We start from the raw sequence: 16,519 nt of genomic DNA, 5'->3' as shown, positions 1-16,519 counted from the left end.
TACACAAAATCTAGATAAATGTCGCATAAATCCCATAAAGTTGATTTCGCTGTTTGCCTGTAACATTTCCAACATGAGGGATAGCAGGGAATTTAGTTTGGCATCGCAGCGACGTTGCCATCTACTGGCCATTATGTGCACGTGCACGTGTGGCACAACTAGGATATGTTGGCTCAGCACCGTTTTATCACAAATACGGACTTTATTACTTCAAATGTTTCATCAGAGTCAATAATAAGTGAATATGTACAATCAAAGCTTGCAATCTCTCAGCAACCCCAAATGTAGTGGCTTTGTCGCTGCAGAAAACGAATAAAATAATCTTATACTACCAAAGAACTAGAAAGTGGCTTTTCTCCTGCTTTCTAAATGCCTGGTTGTAGCAGGTCTGTAACACATAACCTGTTACATAAGTGAACCTGGGGAGGCCCACAACACAAGCAAACACAGGGCATGGAACGTCCAGACAAGTGAAGGTCACTTCAAATCCAGGTCAAGTAGACATTGTCTTGTTTGTGCCCTGGACTCACAGGAGCCATACCAGCAGAGACGTCCTGTGCTGGGTCCATTCATTTCTTATTTTTTTCGTTTTAAATTGGCTTTTTCTTTTAATATCACTTTGAAATTCAGTTTTATTATCAGTTTGCTGTAAAGCCAGTTTCTGTTTCAGTTCGTATTTTTGGTGAAACATTGTTTACATTTGATCTACTAGGATTTTATTAATGAATATGATTATGAATAATGAAGGCCACCAACACCAAAAACAGCTCAGAGAACACAGCATTCATGTATTATGAATAGTGGCAAAGCTTTAATAAACACTGAAGGCACTAACGCAAAGCCAAATCAAATGCATTTGAAATTCTCTGAGGTGTTTGCTTGAATAACACTGTACATTATGAATGAAAAGTAAACAAAAAGGCCAAATATGAAAAAGACTCTCATCAGCTTGGTAAACATTGCCTTCAGTTGATGCCCACTTTAAATAAAGCTCAGCTCTCTGGCCCTCAGATAAAGTTTGAACCATGAAATTAAACAATCAAAACACACAGCAGGTCACAGTGAACATGAATTGATCGGCCCTTTTGTGCTTTTATTGGCTTATTTCACCGTCTGTTTAGTTTGTGTATCTCACCTAAGCTTTTATTCTGAGTCTTTGAGTTTTTATTGATGAAATGCTTATTCGTCTTTTATTTTCAGGAAAAAATAGTTTAATTATAGCTTTGTCATCCTTATCCATTTCCTTTTGTATTGTTATTGTTTCAATGTTTTATTCTAATCACCTTAACAAATTGTTGAACTTTGATTGTTACATTTTGACTGATTATAATTGTGAAGCAAACTGTGCAGCTCTGTTATTCTTATAAAACGAGATCTGAACAGGAAATGGAGGTGTGTCCTATCACAGCCACTTTCTGGAAGCGTGACACAATAGGGAGTGCGAGATGTCCTGACCTGCTATGCAACTTTGAGGATTGCGTGCAGCAACAGGAACAAGGGCCTGGATGGCTGCATTGTACTAAACACAAACAACTGAAATAAAGAAGAAATACCGGCTCTGCTTTCAATCTGATTACTGATGCGTCCTGCATGACATCATTCAGGGTTTGTCTCCACCATCAAGTCATTACTTCCAGCCTCATAATTTTAAGTTAGGTATAATTCAAGGGCTTTTCTTCGGCATACTGTATCAGGTACTGAACTAAAGTGTATGTGCGTTTACGTATATTATTAAAAAGGAGAGACAGCAAAGGTTATTGTGATTAATGGTTAAGTACGAGTTAAGTATGATCTCTGGCAAGTCTGCCTCTCATGACATTTCTAGGTCCTGATTTCCTATCACTAAATCCTTTAAACACACACTTTAAAAATTCCAAATACTTTATTGACCAGTATTATAAATTCCCCAAAGACAAATTCTCAGATGCATTAATCTCCTTTAAGGCTAACAAGGCATCAACTCTGAACATGTGCATAATAAAAAGACTTAACAATGATCAACTACCAACATTAATACTTTAACATGACAATGCTGGGGCAAAAATGTGCATTTGTACACAGCATGAACAAAACCGGCGAAAAGGGGCTGAAACACAGTCAGCGAAGACCAGAGTCCATTTCCTCATTGATAATGCCGTGGCACAACTTTAACACAGTCTACACCACACACACACACACACACACACACACACACACTCCTCAGTACACAAAGCTCCTCACTTCATCCTGCAAGTCATTTATAGTACAGCAGATTTTCAACAATTGCAGCTAAGAATGTTGCAGCAACAGAAATGCCCGAATGTGAAAATCGTGTGAAACTCCCTGCTGACCTAAATTAACCTGACTGGTGTGTGAGTTTGCATCATTGGGAAAGAGCGATGTGCAATGCCTGCAACTCAGTCATGTTGAGAGAGCGTGAAAGATGTTGAGAAACTTTGGGGCATTCTGTTAGGGTGAGGCTGCATGACCTCACACACTGACACTCTTTACTAGTCTACACTTTGAACGACACCAAGGGGAAACAGAGGTCATCTTTCAGGTGACCTCACATACTAAAAAAAATTGATGTTTAAATTACTTATTACATAACAGCCTTCAATAAATGCGCGCCTCTGATTTTCCCCAGAGAAATGCCCGTTTTTGTGCAACAACAAAGACATAAAGGACATTAGTACACTTCATAAGCAGAAACCTCCTTCTCAAGGCAACATGTGGACAATCAGGGGTTAAAATCAAACAAATACCGGGAATAACATACAATTTTAAACCTTTCATATAACAGCAATCTCTTTTCATATGAGGACATGTTCAGTAGTAGGGCCCGATATTCTCATATCCTGCATAACTTCGCCAATCTGGGAAAATCCCATGGGAGCATGTGGGGCTCCCGTAGCGGTCGAAGTGAATTCCGAGATCGCAGGAGTGTTTCTGCTGGCTGCAGGCATCCCCATGGCGACTCTTCATCAAGGACCAGATGATCCTATAGTTCTTTCCCTGGTTGCTGTCCCAATACACGCAGCCGCCGACTTCATAACAGATGGCAAACTCCACGTGCTCGTGTGTCATCAGTTGATCGGGCAGCGAAACCTCAAAGGAGAAAGTGTCGTTGTACGAGCCGGGATAGGTTTCCTTCACAAACTGGCACTCCACGTCTTTATAGCCTCTCCAGTCATCAAAGGTCACTCGGACGTTCACAGACTTCTCAAAGGACAGATTTTTGACTTTAACCGTTCCCGCCAGTGTCTTTTCTTTCAATATGCAGTGTTCTAGACAGACGTAGTTGCTCTCCAGGCACTTGCGGAAGTGAAGGTAATCTGCAGAGGGCTGAGTAAAGTCTAGCACCAGCTTGTCCTCCTCAACAGGAGGCAGTACCAGGACAGAACTCAGTATCTCTTCAATATTTAGAGGAATATCAATCTGATCATTGAATTCGGAGAAGACCTTAACCCTGGTTAGGGACAAGCCTTTGTGATCGGCAAACGTGACCTTCTTTTTGGATTTTCCCGTGTGGTTATTAGGGGATCGTCCATCTTTAAGCTTCATTGTGTCGTCGCAGTGCAATTGCTCAAACCTCAGGCAAGAATGTGGGGATGATGGCTTGCATGGTTTAGAATTCTTCCTGTAGCCAAATTCCTCTGTGGAGTGGTAGAGAGGGAATGCCAGCTCAATCGGCATGGTGGGACTTGAAAGGGAAAACTGATTACACTAGAAGAAAGGGAATACAGATATTAATTTTAAGTGTGAACTCTGGGAAGAAAACTTATCAAGCAAAAACAACAAATGCACATTTAAATGGAATAGTTTGATGAAATGGGGCCAATCTGACATCAAACAGTAAACTATTGCTGGAACATTCGCCTGTTAAACGTTACCCTCCTTTACATGCGACATTGACTGCACGATTGTAAAAAGTAAAGTTAAATATCGATTGTTGAACGCTTGATTAAATGTAAACATTGCATCCTCGCCTAAACGCGTGATTTAATCACGAAAATGCGTTTAAGTGGTCCATTTTACACACACACTCCACGCTGCCACACACCAAACACGTTGGCTTGAGTGTGTTTAGTAACCAGGTCGTGTGGTGCTCACCTTTAACAGCTGTGTTGAGTCGCCTGTTGTCTCGCCCTTTGTTACAGCGCTGCGCTTCTTATCGTGAAATCCCGCACTCCTGGTGATACGCGCACATTTCTTAATCTACCTTTCTTCATCACAGTTGCATTTGCAGCATAGTTCCGCACCTCTTCTCTTCGCTGCTCTCCTCTTCTCTTTCTTCTCTCTCTGCAGATTCCCCTACGTGACTCAAACGTCTCGCACGGTTTCAAAGCTCACAAAGTCTTCACGTGAACATCTGTCAACAACCAATCACAGCGAGCCGTACGCGAGTGATCGATGCGTCGCAGGATCCCGGAACTTAGTTGTGTAGGTATGGGGCCACCTCCTGCCCCTGCCCCCCCTCCTTTCCCCCCCCACACACACACACACCCACACACACCGCCACTCCCACTGAGGTTTTAAAAATGGGGGCGACTCACCACTTCCATCCTCCCACCTTGAAGAGGTATAAGGACAATATGGAGTAAAAATACTGACACAATTATTTCTCAAACAACAATAGGTAAAGGTGTCTCAGTCAATTACCTACTGTGAGGACACACAAATAAAACAATAAACAAATAAACCAACAACAACAAAGTGCAAACAGATCAAATTCCGATATAAATTATTCAGCGCAAGTGAAATCGATAATAATAATAAAAAGCTCTACGTCGCCCCCTTGTGGCCGCTGAAACCCTGAGTCATCACTTCTGACCAATATTGTCCGATATTCATTTTAAAGTACAGAGTTGTGAAGTGTGTAAATACACAAAAACAGACTGAAATATAAGTGAATTGTGGTAGAGCAAGTTTTAGGAGTGTAGAGGTTCTTAGTTTGCTTACCTATATATAGTATGTATGCTTGTAAACATTAAATGCTATGTCCTAAAGTAGACCACGTCCTTGACAAACATAGGTCATTGTCCTAAATTCTTAAGGAAAATAGCAGCGTTACTTTCTTGCAGTAAACACTTATTACAAAATATTACACGTTTTTCTTGCACAGATTGCTGCACACCATCACATTATGGCAGCGGGCAAAGGGCTTTGGCCTCTGCTGATCATGCAAGCAATGTTGAGTAAAGTTACACCATGGCCTGGTGCTTTGACAAGGTGATCTTGTCAATATTTAGTCAATGATGAAACTACTGATAAAAAAAAGTCAAGGGGAAAAGCATTAAGCTGTGTTTAGTTATAGATGAGGCCTCTGGCAGTACAAGTGAAATCAATAATAAGGACTTTGTCCCTGTGAGCGCAACCATATGACCCTAAAATAGACGCCCGATCATCTGTGGTCTCACTGCGATCTAGCAAACAAAACTGCATTGTGACACTTTCAGTACGTTTGGTATCATCGGTTACACTTGAAACAATATTTGTTTTCTTTTCAGATGTCATGTATAAATCTGAGTCCAATTTAAAACAGCATAAATCAATGTATGGTTACTCAAAAGTAAGCATAAATTAATTGGAGAGTAACCATAAATTGATTTACTCTATTACAATTAGACATTTGAACACTATGGTTGGAGTAAAGTAAGTCAGTATTGTCACAACTGGTTAGATTTGGACATTTTTGTTTTGATACTAAAAGAGACAAAAAAATGAGTCCAAACCTTGAAGTGTTCTACTTTCACAGTTTCACTTAAACGATTGCTCTGCACAATCCAATTCTTGTATGTTTTTGGCATGAAAGCACATCACACACCTGTAGCTGTGTGTGCATAGCATCAACATCCTTCCTTTAGTGGCATAGCTCTCAACTCTTTATATGATCCAGAGCATATTCATTTCTAAAGCCGGCACACTGGAAAGCGAAACGGACTGGAATGGAAAATGACACCTTAGCATTCTATAGCTTGGTTACACAGAATACTGCTGCTGCTGCTCAAGTCAAGATTATTTGTAGCTTTACTCCGAACTTTGACATGAAGTTTGAGGTGAACAAGTTCAGTGTGCGGTTTTGGCATCTGTTGAATATCTTTGCCTCTTGTCATCCTGTTGTTTGACTGGAATGTAAGCTTCATGGCACTTACTCTTGTTGTTGTCTCCAGACTTGATACCTGCTTGTGTTGTATGGAAACCTCACCTCGCTTCGCATTACAGCATCAAATCACTAAATATATATGCTAATCTCATAAACCACAACAGTGATTAAGATCATTTTATTTTCTATTTATTAATATACAAGTCCTCTACTTCCTTTAACTAATGCAGATATACTACATTTGTGATACGTGACTTACCCTAACATTAAGTTACATGCCCACATAAACTAAAGGGAATATCCACAGTGTCAGGGTTGTGTAAATGTTTCAGCTGTTGGAGTCAATTTCTGGCTCATTTCTGACCTTATTGCCACTTACGTTCCTGTGTGATCCTTAAGATCTCAGCAGGCAGGCCTGCTTGTGACCTCAAAGGTCAAGACAAAGACTTTTGCAAACAGAGCATTTTCATATCGCGCTCCTTTTAACTGCTAACTCACCAATCGGCAGCAGGCACAGTCTCCTATTTGCAGGAGGGTGACCAGCCAACCCAGGTTTATTTCAAGTCCACTCTGGGTCAGTGTGAGTGTCGTGAGAGGATGAGGCACATCAGCTGATGTTTTCTCTCTATCGTTCTTTAACAGCTCGTATTACATCCCGTGCCTGGACTGATGACGTCTCTGGCCTCTGGCCCTTGAGTCTGGGGTCCACAGGTCAACTATTTTCCAGCCCCGTGGCTCCTGAGTGATCTTAACGATAGGGAACTTCTCGCCCAGAGGAACGCCGGGGTGTCCACCTACCTCTCTTTGTCTGTCTCGCTCTACCTTGTCTCTGTCTTGCATGTTATTTCCTAATACATGGCAGTTTGTGTTTACTCCTCTTCATGCTTTATTGTAACTTTGTATAATCCCACTGGAATGTTCGTGGAGAAGGAATCTCTCTTGAAATTGCCTCTCCTGACGTTTCTTCCTTTTTGTTTATACATTAAGGTTTTCCTCATCTACCTAGAGAGCTTTGGGGCGGGAATTTTCCTGATGTTGTGAGTCTGTAAAGCCCTTTGAGACATTGTATGTGATATTGGGCAATAGAAATAAAGTTGTGTTTAGTCAATGGATGTAAAGACAGTGACAGTATCATCATCCATCAGGCTCTGTACTCTTGGTTTGATGACAATGGTATAAATCATGTGCTATGGTCCTCACAGTCACCAAACTAAACACTTGTGTTGTGTTGCGATGTGTTTCACAGCACACCCCACCACCAACCTGAAAACAAGAGGAGCTATGCCAAGATGCAAGGCTTCAATGCAGTTTCTCATAGCTCCTCTTGTCTTCTCTTCTCAGCTTAAATATTAAGCTGTTCTGCTATGTTGTGCTTTTTTCCATTTATTTGGCACCTACCAGTCCTTGCTGTACATACATAACATTTAAAAATGAATATATATATTCCTATAAGAATGTGTATTTTTCTGTATATACTGATTTCTGGCTCAATTCATTTATTATCAATATTATGTATATGTATTTTTAAAATTTTAAAATTTTACAGTTTATTTACACTACAAAATCACTTCAGTATATGTATTCATTATTCTGTAAATAATTTCTAGGTTAATATTATGTTTTATTGTTTGTATCTGTACGTATTTTCCTTATTGTGACATATAAGATAAATTCTAAACTCTTACACCCTCACCTGCCGTCAACTCGCTGCAAACGACTTGATAGAAGCGCACTTCCCCCCGCCCTCCGGTCCAGAAGGTGGCGCTAAACCTTGAAGTAGCAGAAGAGGAACGTCCCTTCCTCCTGCACTTCCTCTTTCCTTCCGCGGCCTCAGAGGTAGGACAGCTATCCCCTAGAAGAAGACAGGAATGCCTTTAAAATCTTAACTAAATCTTCGGCATCCTGCACAATTAACCACTGTGATTCTTAAAATAAGATATAAGAACTTAAACCACACCGACTGTCTGAGTATGGGGGCCGGCATTTCGGTTAAATCGCGGTGTTTGTGTAAAATCATTCGCCGGCTCTTGAGTTAGCTCTCAGCCATGTTTCCTGCGGCTAATATAAACTCCTCGCCTCCTCAGGATAATTCGTTTATTATAGTTACAAACTATTTGTACTCTGGAATATTCCTGTTTCTGTCTGAATTTAGTTTCTTCCACGTAAATCTAGTTGAACGTTCCAGCTCTGCATGCTTTAGCTAGCTAGCCTAGCCACCATAGCTTCTGACACCCATGAGGATGACGTCTTACTCACGGTGTGTTCAATGGCTAACCTGTTTCTTTGATTTCGCAGGATTCTGAAAATGGTCCGCTACTCGCTCGATCCGGAAAACCCGACTAAGTGTGAGTAACATGATAAATACCGGTGTTTTTCATTCAGCGGTTGTTATGACGACACCTTTAGAAACGTGGAACATTTTGTCTGAGCGTCCAAACCAGAACTCGCCTGGCCTTTTAATGTTTAAAATGTGTCTTTATGGCTTAATTTCAGCATGCAAGTCGAGGGGCTCCAACCTCCGGGTTCACTTCAAGGTAAGGACTATGCTTCTGGGACTTGATGTGTAATGGCCTATGTTCTCACTCGGTGTGCTTATACGTGCTTTTGGTAGCTTCACTACTCGCACACATTATTCTTCACTTTGGGAACCTGGTTCTGTAAATGATAATGGGGGAAATCTGGTTTTCACAAATGGGTCAAGCTGCACAGATACTTGGGTTACAGATGTAGGTTTTGGCTTTGTTGACCTTTTTAAGAGGCGAAGCTTTAACAGCAACGTGGACAAATCCTCCCCTGAAATGTTCAAAGGCAACATGATATTCCACAGGAAATGGATTGCAATGATGACCATTTAGGACACCTTTGTATTAACCATGAAAACAATTTAAATCTGAGCAATCTATTCCTGGGAATGTATTTGGAAAGTGCAAGTTTTTACTGTACTTAATATAAGGTCCCTTACATTAAGGGTTAAAGTCGTTAGTTCATGTGTTATGTAATATCCATGGTAAAACTGCAAGCTGTTCTGCTTTGTTCAGAAACACTAAGTTAAGTGTGGACGGGAGGATAAGTGGAAAACATACATATTAAGTTATTAGAATGGGGCTTGGATCGGTGATTATATCTTCCTATTTGGCTTTTGCCTTACGTAAAGCAAGGGGATGCCAGCAAAAATGAAGCATAATTCAAAGCTTGTGTTTCCTGGGCCGATCTGAAACATTTGTATTTCATTATGAGATGCGGTGATACTGTTAATAAATCTGATGGCTGCTCTGATTAGCCTTAAATGAGTTCTATACATGAGTGTGTTGTCAGTGATGGCTCTGTGTAGCTAATGCTTTCTGAATGTTTTTTTAACAGAACACCCGTGAGACAGCTCAGGCCATCAAGGGCATGCACATCCGCAAGGCCAACAAGTACCTGAGGGATGTTACCGTCAAGCATCAGTGCGTCCCCTTCCGCCGTTACAACGGTGGCGTTGGAAGGTGTGCCCAGGTGAGTTCAAGAGAGGACTAACACAAGCAGACTAACTCAGGGGTGAAGGCAGTACATACTGAACATTTGGTTTGTGCTCATCGTGGGTTCAAAAGTTGCAGTGATGACCACTTAGGACACCTTTGGATTTAAACATGAAAACAATCTTGAAGTCTGAGCAACTTTTGTAACTTCTGAGTGAAGCACATTAGCCGAGTCGTACTGATCAACTTTGGCTATGAACTGAGGCGATGGCTAACTATGGCTAACAACTAAGCTGATCTGTATCATGGTGACCCTGCTTGGAATCAAAGTGAAGTCTGTAACCCCCAAACTGGTTCACATCCTCCGTAAGAAAGCTTGTTGCCTGTACCCGTGCTTCACTATTGAAACATTGACAAGCCTCTATGCCTCCATGCTGAAGGCTGTCTCCACACCTAAATTGGACATGTTATTCATTTTGTATCAAATTAATTACACCCCTCAACCAGTGTGTGTACGCTGTGCAAAACCTTTTCCCATGCTGTCATGCTGCTCTCCCAACATAGGCTCAACTGTACAGTACACATGTCCCCTTGTGTCATGGTCCTAAACGATTCTGCTTTCTGTCACAGGCCAAACAGTTCGGCTGGACACAGGGACGCTGGCCCAAGAAGAGCGCTGAGTTCCTCCTTCACATGCTCAAGAACGCTGAGAGCAACGCTGAGCTGAAGGTATGTTTGAACTTCCTCCCTCTTGACCTCACCTGTGAAACTGAAGCACAGCTCAGGGTTTGACCGGTACGTTGGTCAGTGAGAAATAATGGAACAACAGATGGTGTTTGTGTCTTGTTAAAAAATAGGATATTTGACAGGAAATGGATTGCAATGATGACCATTTAGGACACCTTTGTATTAACCATGAAAACAATTTAATTCTGAGCAATCTTTCCCTGTGAGTATATTTGGAAAGTGCAAGTTGTTACTGTACTTAACATTACAATAAAGACCTGATAGAAGGCATCGGGTTAGTTGAGGTTTGGTGATGACTCTCTGAGATTTATGAATGCGATTAAACTGGACGGAAGCAAATGCATGTGTTAAATGTCCAACAGATGCCTTGTAACTACGCTAAATTCTAATTCATGTCGTAGGGTTTGGATGTGGACTCCCTGGTGATCGAGCACATCCAGGTCAACAAGGCCCCTAAGATGAGGAGGCGCACGTACCGCGCCCACGGTCGCATCAACCCCTACATGAGCTCCCCCTGCCACATCGAGATGATCCTCACTGAGAAGGAGCAGATCGTCCCCAAGCCAGAGGAGGAAGTTGCCCAGAAGAAAAAGGTAACTAAGAACTGAGGGAGATGAATGTAAATGTGTACATGCAAGTCATCTCAAGAGTACTTCTAAAGAGTGTATGAGACAAACATGGCTTTGGAAGTTGTCTTGAGGTTAACTTGTGCATTTTGTTACCTGAAGTTGCGATGATGACCACTTAGGACACCTTTGGATTACAAATGAAAACAAAAACTAAAATCTGAGCAACTCTCAACAAATGGTTGTAGTCTGAATGTGGTCGACAGCTTTAATGACTGAGACTTGAATCTCTTACAGGTTTCACAGAAGAAGCTGAAGAAGCAGAAGCTCATGGCACGGGAGTAAATGCAAATAAAGTTGAAATCTTGTTAATACACAAAGTCTCTTTTGTATCTTTATTTTACTGATTCACTGCACATTCGCTTTTCAAACGAACGTGGAAGCATCTTGTTACATAAAGGTATCTTTCCATTAGTAGTAGGCTTTCAGAAGTAAGATGACCCAGTGCTCTTTAATACAGCATGACCTGGCTGAGAGCCTGAGGCATCGATGGTAATGGTGTGAAAAATGACAAGTAGGCTAATAATTGTAAAAGCCTGAATTGTAAAATCTTTAACTACTTGAAACTTATAGATTTTACAATACAGGCTTTTACAATTAAATGTGACTACTTGCATTTCAAGAGGTAAAGTATCAATAGATTGATGCCTGCTTATCTAAGCAAGTGTAACATTTGAAATCAGTCAAAATGAGTGTTATTGGTAAACTAGACCATTTCTCCAAATGTAACCACCGAACTTGGGTGGAGATTTCAAACATTTTAAACCAGGCGTTCATAGTCCTGAAAACAGATTTGTAACTCCAGAACTGGTGCAACAAACGGGAATAGAAGAAGAAACTTGATTCCATATCACATGCAGGCACGTCATCTGAAATCAGACTTGTGTGCCCATCTTGCATATCACAACACACGCATCACAGAGGGGTCAGGGCAGCCAGTTCACGGTATCCCTGGAGAAGTTGGTGGGTTTGGTGCCTTGCTCACAGGGACATAGGCAGTGCCCTGGAGGCCAACTGGCAACTTCAGCTACCAGTCCATAATATGATTGGCTGGCAGCTTGAATACCAAAGTGTGAATACCACGTTTCATTTCCAGTGGCACTCATTGATCTCATCATTTTGATCGCGCCCTCAGTCTGCGCTCCATCTGCAACAGCATGGTTCACCACAAGATGGCGATTTTGTACAACAATCCTTTTTTCCCATTCACTCGGTTAGGCCAGGAAATGTTTCAATGTAATCCTGAGAACGGTTTTTGGAAGTTTGTTATTCCACGATCACTGTTCTGATCACACGAGGGAGCTGTCTCACGGCAGCTTCCTTCTCTCTGATTACATTTTACACATCCAATCCAAAGGCCGTTTTATTTGTTTTATTTAATGCATTTGGCAGCCTTAACGGTGCCCTCTTCGTGGCTGTGCTATCATATTTGAACCCCTTTTCAGTGTGAAACGGCCGCTGTAACAACACAAAAGACCATATAATCATCACAACTAAGTCAGCATGTGTAGCGGTGTCCACAGAAATGGATGGCGGCAATGCGGTGCGAGAATGAACAGGTATCGCACCCTCTCTTTATTTACGACGATGATGAAAAAGCGACATTTCTTTTTGTATTTTAATCAATTATGGGATGAAAATGCTTTTTTACTGTCATGCGCTAAAAAACGATAAAAGCAATTAAAATCTAACATCGCGTCCTTGTTTCTCATCTGATCTCTCTTGGAGTATAAACCTTAGTGTGTAACGGTTAAGAGTGATTCATGTTGAGCCATGGTGATCACAATCCAAACAAGTTTAGCAAGAAATTCACCTCCACCTTTCCAGAGGCCGAGGTCACCGGTCTGTTACCTGAAATCAAGCGTCCATACGCGGGAGAGGAAGACTGTGGGACACCGTGTGTACTTCCAAACCCCCTGCGTCAACCCTACGCCATTACAAAACTCACTTGCATGTCATTTTTTAGCCATGTGTCCCGAGTCATGCCCGGTCTTTGGAGTTAGTTACTGTTGCTATGTGCACGTCAATTCATTTCATTTCCACCGTCTATGTTCCATCAGACCTTATTTGGTGTTATATAATAAAAATAATAATTTTCCAGTATGATCCACGGTTCACTGCTGTGTTTGCTGACTCTGCGGGATTAGTGACGGCCCCTTTCTTTCTTATTTAACTGTCATTTTAATTCATAATTACTGCTCCTAAATCCAATTTCATAACTTGGCTGTACCTGTTTATAAATGTACGTAACACCATCTTTCCCCAAAGTTCCCTAAATTGGCCGAAAACAGATCTTTCACTATTTCTATTGGAATTTTCACGCATAGAATGAATCTCACAAACCCTAAGATGATCCGATTCAGACCCTACTTGTGATTTTTTTAAGCTTAAATTAGATGTGAGGATCCAAACTAACCCCTGCCTGACTCCTGTTTAAAGCATATAGCCGCGATAATGTGACACCTGTTTGCGTCTTCAGTTCAAAAAAGTGACATTTCCATCGGCTTCACATTTAAATCACTATCATCAGATCTTTCTTAATATACATTTTCCCCATGCTGCACACTTTTCACTTTCATTTACTTTAGAATAAATACCAAAAATGACGGAACGCGGCGGAGCCCTCCAGTAAACCTCCCCCCTCTCTCAGTGTGTGGACTGAGATAAAAAAAACACACACATGCACGACTAAACAACCTGATTTAGGATTGATACTTTGTAGGATTGGCTTATATTCTGATCAGACACTAGTTTCCTCCCCCCTACATGCTCCAAGTCCCTCTGCTGTTATTACAAACTACAAAACCCATTTAGGATCAAACAGATGGATATGCGCTCGTTTTTCCTTTGATAATGGACCATCCGGCAGAGCGGGTGTGATGCGGAGCCAATGAGGGAGTCCTCCCTAAACCCATGCAGCTCCACGTCACTAACACTTTACCCAATCCGGACAGAACCATCCCCTCCGCTCCGTATGTCCTCCTCTCAAACTTTTGACTTTTCAGGCAATAGACACTGAAAACAGATGATAATGTTTTATTATGTCAAAGAGCTTCAGAGAAAGTGTCTTTTTATTGTCCAGGTTGGGGAGAAAGCCCTCTGAGGTGGAGGCGAAGCTGCAAAGGGACCGCGCTGGAAACTATACCGATGTGTTAAAGAGACTTATTTTGCTGCTTTTTGTTGCAGTTTGAAACATCGGATTTTTCATTGTTTGAGATTTTTAGTTTGCGATGGACATTGAAGGTGACTCAAGAGACAAGTGGGTTTTTGCGTAGTCGTCCCCTCCGGACCCGGTCAGGTGCAGCGGGGGGCCACCCTGAAACTCACTGAAACCTCCCCAAAAAATCGCGCCCGAAGCCTCCACGGTCGTTGAGGGAAGCCCCAGCCGCCCTGTCGCTGTTGGTTATGTTAGCCGTGGGTCAGATGGACGGGTCCCGACAGAGCGCCTTCCTCCTCAGCACCCCTCCTCTGGCAGCTCTGCACAGCATGACCGAGATGAAGACCCCGCTGTACCCGGCCTACCCTCTCTCCTCCGCCGGCCCGGCCTGCTCTACCTCACCCGCCACCACCTCTCCCAACCCGGGGGGTATCGCCGTGTCCTCACCCGGGATCAAAACCTCCACGGGACTGTCATCGGGACTCGGCTCCCCGCAGCAGTGCTCCTCCGCCACCCCTCACGGAATAAACGACATCCTCAACCGGCCCACGCTCGGTGGCATCTGCGCTACAGCTGCCGTCTCCGCCGCCGCCGCTGCCACTTCTTCCTCGGCGGGGATGTTGCAAGGACTTCCGCGGTTCAGCAGCCTCAGCCCCCCGCCGCCCCCCGGACTTTACTTTAGCCCCAGCGCCGCGGCGGTGGCGGTGGCCCGGTACCCGAAACCTTTGGCGGATCTACCGGGCAGAACGCCGATCTTCTGGCCGGGAGTCATGCAGAGTCCACACTGGAGAGACGCCAGATTTGCCTGCTCACCTCGTAAGTTTACCTGTGCTGCTTGAATTCAGCGAAACAAAGCGGAAATAATTATAATAATAATAATAATAATAATAATAATAATAATTAACCCATATTTTATAAATGTAAAAAGAAACGCAATGGTTGTGATCATTTAATTTTTATTTAAATGTTGGAATATTTTGTAATGAAATATCTACAACCCTAAGGAAAAATAAGGAGAGTCCAAAACACGAATAATTATTAAATAATAAATACACAAATTAATTAATTGGTGTTATTGTTGTCTTGACTCATTTTTCATCGCATTTATTTATTCTTTTGTTATTCCAGATCACAATTCCGTGCTGCTGGACAAAGATGGAAAGAGGAAACACACGCGGCCCACGTTTTCTGGACAACAAATATTTGCATTGGAAAAGACTTTTGAACAGACAAAGTATCTGGCGGGGCCGGAGAGGGCGAGACTCGCTTACTCTCTGGGAATGACCGAGAGCCAAGTCAAGGTAAGAAACAACAACAACAACAACAACAACACAAATTAACACAAAGCTGACAGATGAACAACAACAGAATAAGACGATCAACCGCCTCGTTTCCTTAATTCCTTCTGTTTTCTAAAATGGATCAAAGATTGTTTTTTTCACATTTGTAAGTAACGCTATAATTAATATGTAATTTATTCATAATCAATCATCAAAGGGCTAGCTATCGTTGCATTTGGTTGTCGGTTTACTTTTTGTTCTAATTGTCCAATACAAGCTAAACGAAAATGAATTGATTTAATTTAATTTAATTTAATCTAATTTAAAGCAGATGAATATTACAGGAAGTACTAGTGCGGATTGTAATGAGCTCATGTTGTGATGCTCTAATTGTTATTCTTCCACTCGCTTCTCCTCTGTATGGATTTAAGGCTCCTTTACCATACATATTTGTGTGTTTTGGGCTGTAATATTTTATATATTCACGTTATTTATTCCTGTGTGATAGATGCAAACTCTTAAGCGTTCTTTATGAGGTCACAGCTGAATCTATACAGCTCATCTCGTTTAGGAGCTACATGCAGGCCCGTGTAGCTCTACATGGAGATGACATCACACAGAAGGAAACTTTAAAAAGATATTTTTCCCTTGCTCAGGTTTGGTTTCAGAACAGAAGAACTAAATGGAGGAAAAAGCACGCAGCTGAAATGGCCACAGCTAAAAAGAAGCAGGACTCAGAGACGGAGAGGCTGAAGGGAGGCTCGGACAACGAAGACGACGACGACGACTATAACAAACCACTGGACCCTAATTCAGACGATGAGAAAATCACACAGCTGCTGAAAAAACACAAACCGAGCTCCTCTCTGCTCCTCCACACGTCAGAGAACGACAGCTCCTAGATCTGAGGGCGCGGGACTCGAACCAACACACTGTCGCAGTCGAGCATATTTCAACCTTACGCACCACTTTTCCCTCTCCGAGCTTAAAAAGGTTGTGTTTTGTGCACCGTGACACACACCTGCCCTGACAAACCCAGATCAAAGGAGATCAAAGGAGATCAGAGAGTTTATGGCCTCGATAAGGACTCTGCAATTTACTGGCGGTTCAAGAAGAAGATGGTACTTAATTGTAAATATAAACGTGAGTTGTATTCAATAGAAATT

At 42.1% G+C, this 16,519-nt stretch overlaps 3 protein-coding genes and 4 non-coding genes across 7 annotated transcripts; 6 read left to right on the top strand and 1 right to left on the bottom strand.

The window, feature by feature from the left end:
- Nucleotides 1-1,871: 1,871 nt before the first annotated feature.
- ppp1r3b (protein phosphatase 1, regulatory subunit 3B) lies at nt 1,872-4,367 on the bottom strand. The gene is made up of 2 exons (XM_076164189.1): nt 4,093-4,367; nt 1,872-3,705 (listed from the first exon to the last, which is right to left on the bottom strand). The coding sequence occupies exon 2, from the start codon at nt 3,673-3,675 to the stop codon at nt 2,809-2,811; it is 867 nt and encodes a 288-aa protein (XP_076020304.1). The 5' UTR covers nt 3,676-3,705; nt 4,093-4,367; the 3' UTR covers nt 1,872-2,808.
- Nucleotides 4,368-7,860: 3,493 nt separating this feature from the next.
- rpl17 (ribosomal protein L17) lies at nt 7,861-11,236 on the top strand. The gene is made up of 7 exons (XM_076164163.1): nt 7,861-7,921; nt 8,381-8,430; nt 8,579-8,619; nt 9,446-9,580; nt 10,174-10,272; nt 10,692-10,883; nt 11,154-11,236. Exons 2-7 carry the CDS (start codon nt 8,391-8,393, stop codon nt 11,199-11,201), a joined length of 555 nt encoding a protein of 184 aa, XP_076020278.1. The 5' UTR covers nt 7,861-7,921; nt 8,381-8,390; the 3' UTR covers nt 11,202-11,236.
- LOC143011480 (small nucleolar RNA SNORD58) lies at nt 8,921-8,984 on the top strand. Its single transcript, XR_012964916.1, has one exon. It is a non-coding gene; the product is annotated as a small nucleolar RNA SNORD58 (small nucleolar RNA).
- On the top strand, nt 9,676-9,742 carry LOC143011481 (small nucleolar RNA SNORD58). The gene has a single exon (XR_012964917.1). It is a non-coding gene; the product is annotated as a small nucleolar RNA SNORD58 (small nucleolar RNA).
- On the top strand, nt 10,421-10,484 carry LOC143011479 (small nucleolar RNA SNORD58). The gene has a single exon (XR_012964915.1). It is a non-coding gene; the product is annotated as a small nucleolar RNA SNORD58 (small nucleolar RNA).
- Nucleotides 11,019-11,085, top strand: LOC143011478 (small nucleolar RNA SNORD58). Its single transcript, XR_012964914.1, has one exon. It is a non-coding gene; the product is annotated as a small nucleolar RNA SNORD58 (small nucleolar RNA).
- Nucleotides 11,237-14,321: 3,085 nt separating the features above from the next.
- On the top strand, nt 14,322-16,255 carry nkx6.1 (NK6 homeobox 1). Its single transcript, XM_076164314.1, has 3 exons — nt 14,322-14,889; nt 15,202-15,374; nt 16,010-16,255. The coding sequence occupies exons 1-3, from the start codon at nt 14,322-14,324 to the stop codon at nt 16,253-16,255; spliced, it is 987 nt and encodes a 328-aa protein (XP_076020429.1).
- The last annotated feature ends 264 nt before the right edge of the window (nt 16,256-16,519 follow it).

Source organism: Genypterus blacodes, unplaced genomic scaffold (assembly GCF_046128005.1).
Source record: "Genypterus blacodes isolate CSIRO-AG114 ecotype Tasmania unplaced genomic scaffold, CSIRO-AGI_Gbla_v1 ptg000133l_1, whole genome shotgun sequence".
Lineage (NCBI taxonomy): Eukaryota > Metazoa > Chordata > Actinopteri > Ophidiiformes > Ophidiidae > Genypterus > Genypterus blacodes.
This window is presented reverse-complemented; position numbering and strand designations above follow the sequence as displayed.

Bases quoted from the DNA above. Each gene is read 5' to 3' on its own strand.
- ppp1r3b (XM_076164189.1), bottom strand. From the start codon at position 3,675: ATGCCGATTGAGCTGGCATTCCCTCTCTACCACTCCACAGAGGAATTT.
- rpl17 (XM_076164163.1), top strand. From the start codon at position 8,391: ATGGTCCGCTACTCGCTCGATCCGGAAAACCCGACTAAGT. The intron at 8,431-8,578 runs GTGAGTAACATG...GCTTAATTTCAG, and splicing joins TCCGGAAAACCCGACTAAGT to CATGCAAGTCGAGGGGCTCC. The intron at 10,884-11,153 runs GTAACTAAGAAC...AATCTCTTACAG, and splicing joins AAGTTGCCCAGAAGAAAAAG to GTTTCACAGAAGAAGCTGAA.
- nkx6.1 (XM_076164314.1), top strand. From the start codon at position 14,322: ATGTTAGCCGTGGGTCAGATGGACGGGTCCCGACAGAGCGCCTTCCTC. The intron at 14,890-15,201 runs GTAAGTTTACCT...TTGTTATTCCAG, and splicing joins CAGATTTGCCTGCTCACCTC to ATCACAATTCCGTGCTGCTG. The intron at 15,375-16,009 runs GTAAGAAACAAC...TCCCTTGCTCAG, and splicing joins TGACCGAGAGCCAAGTCAAG to GTTTGGTTTCAGAACAGAAG.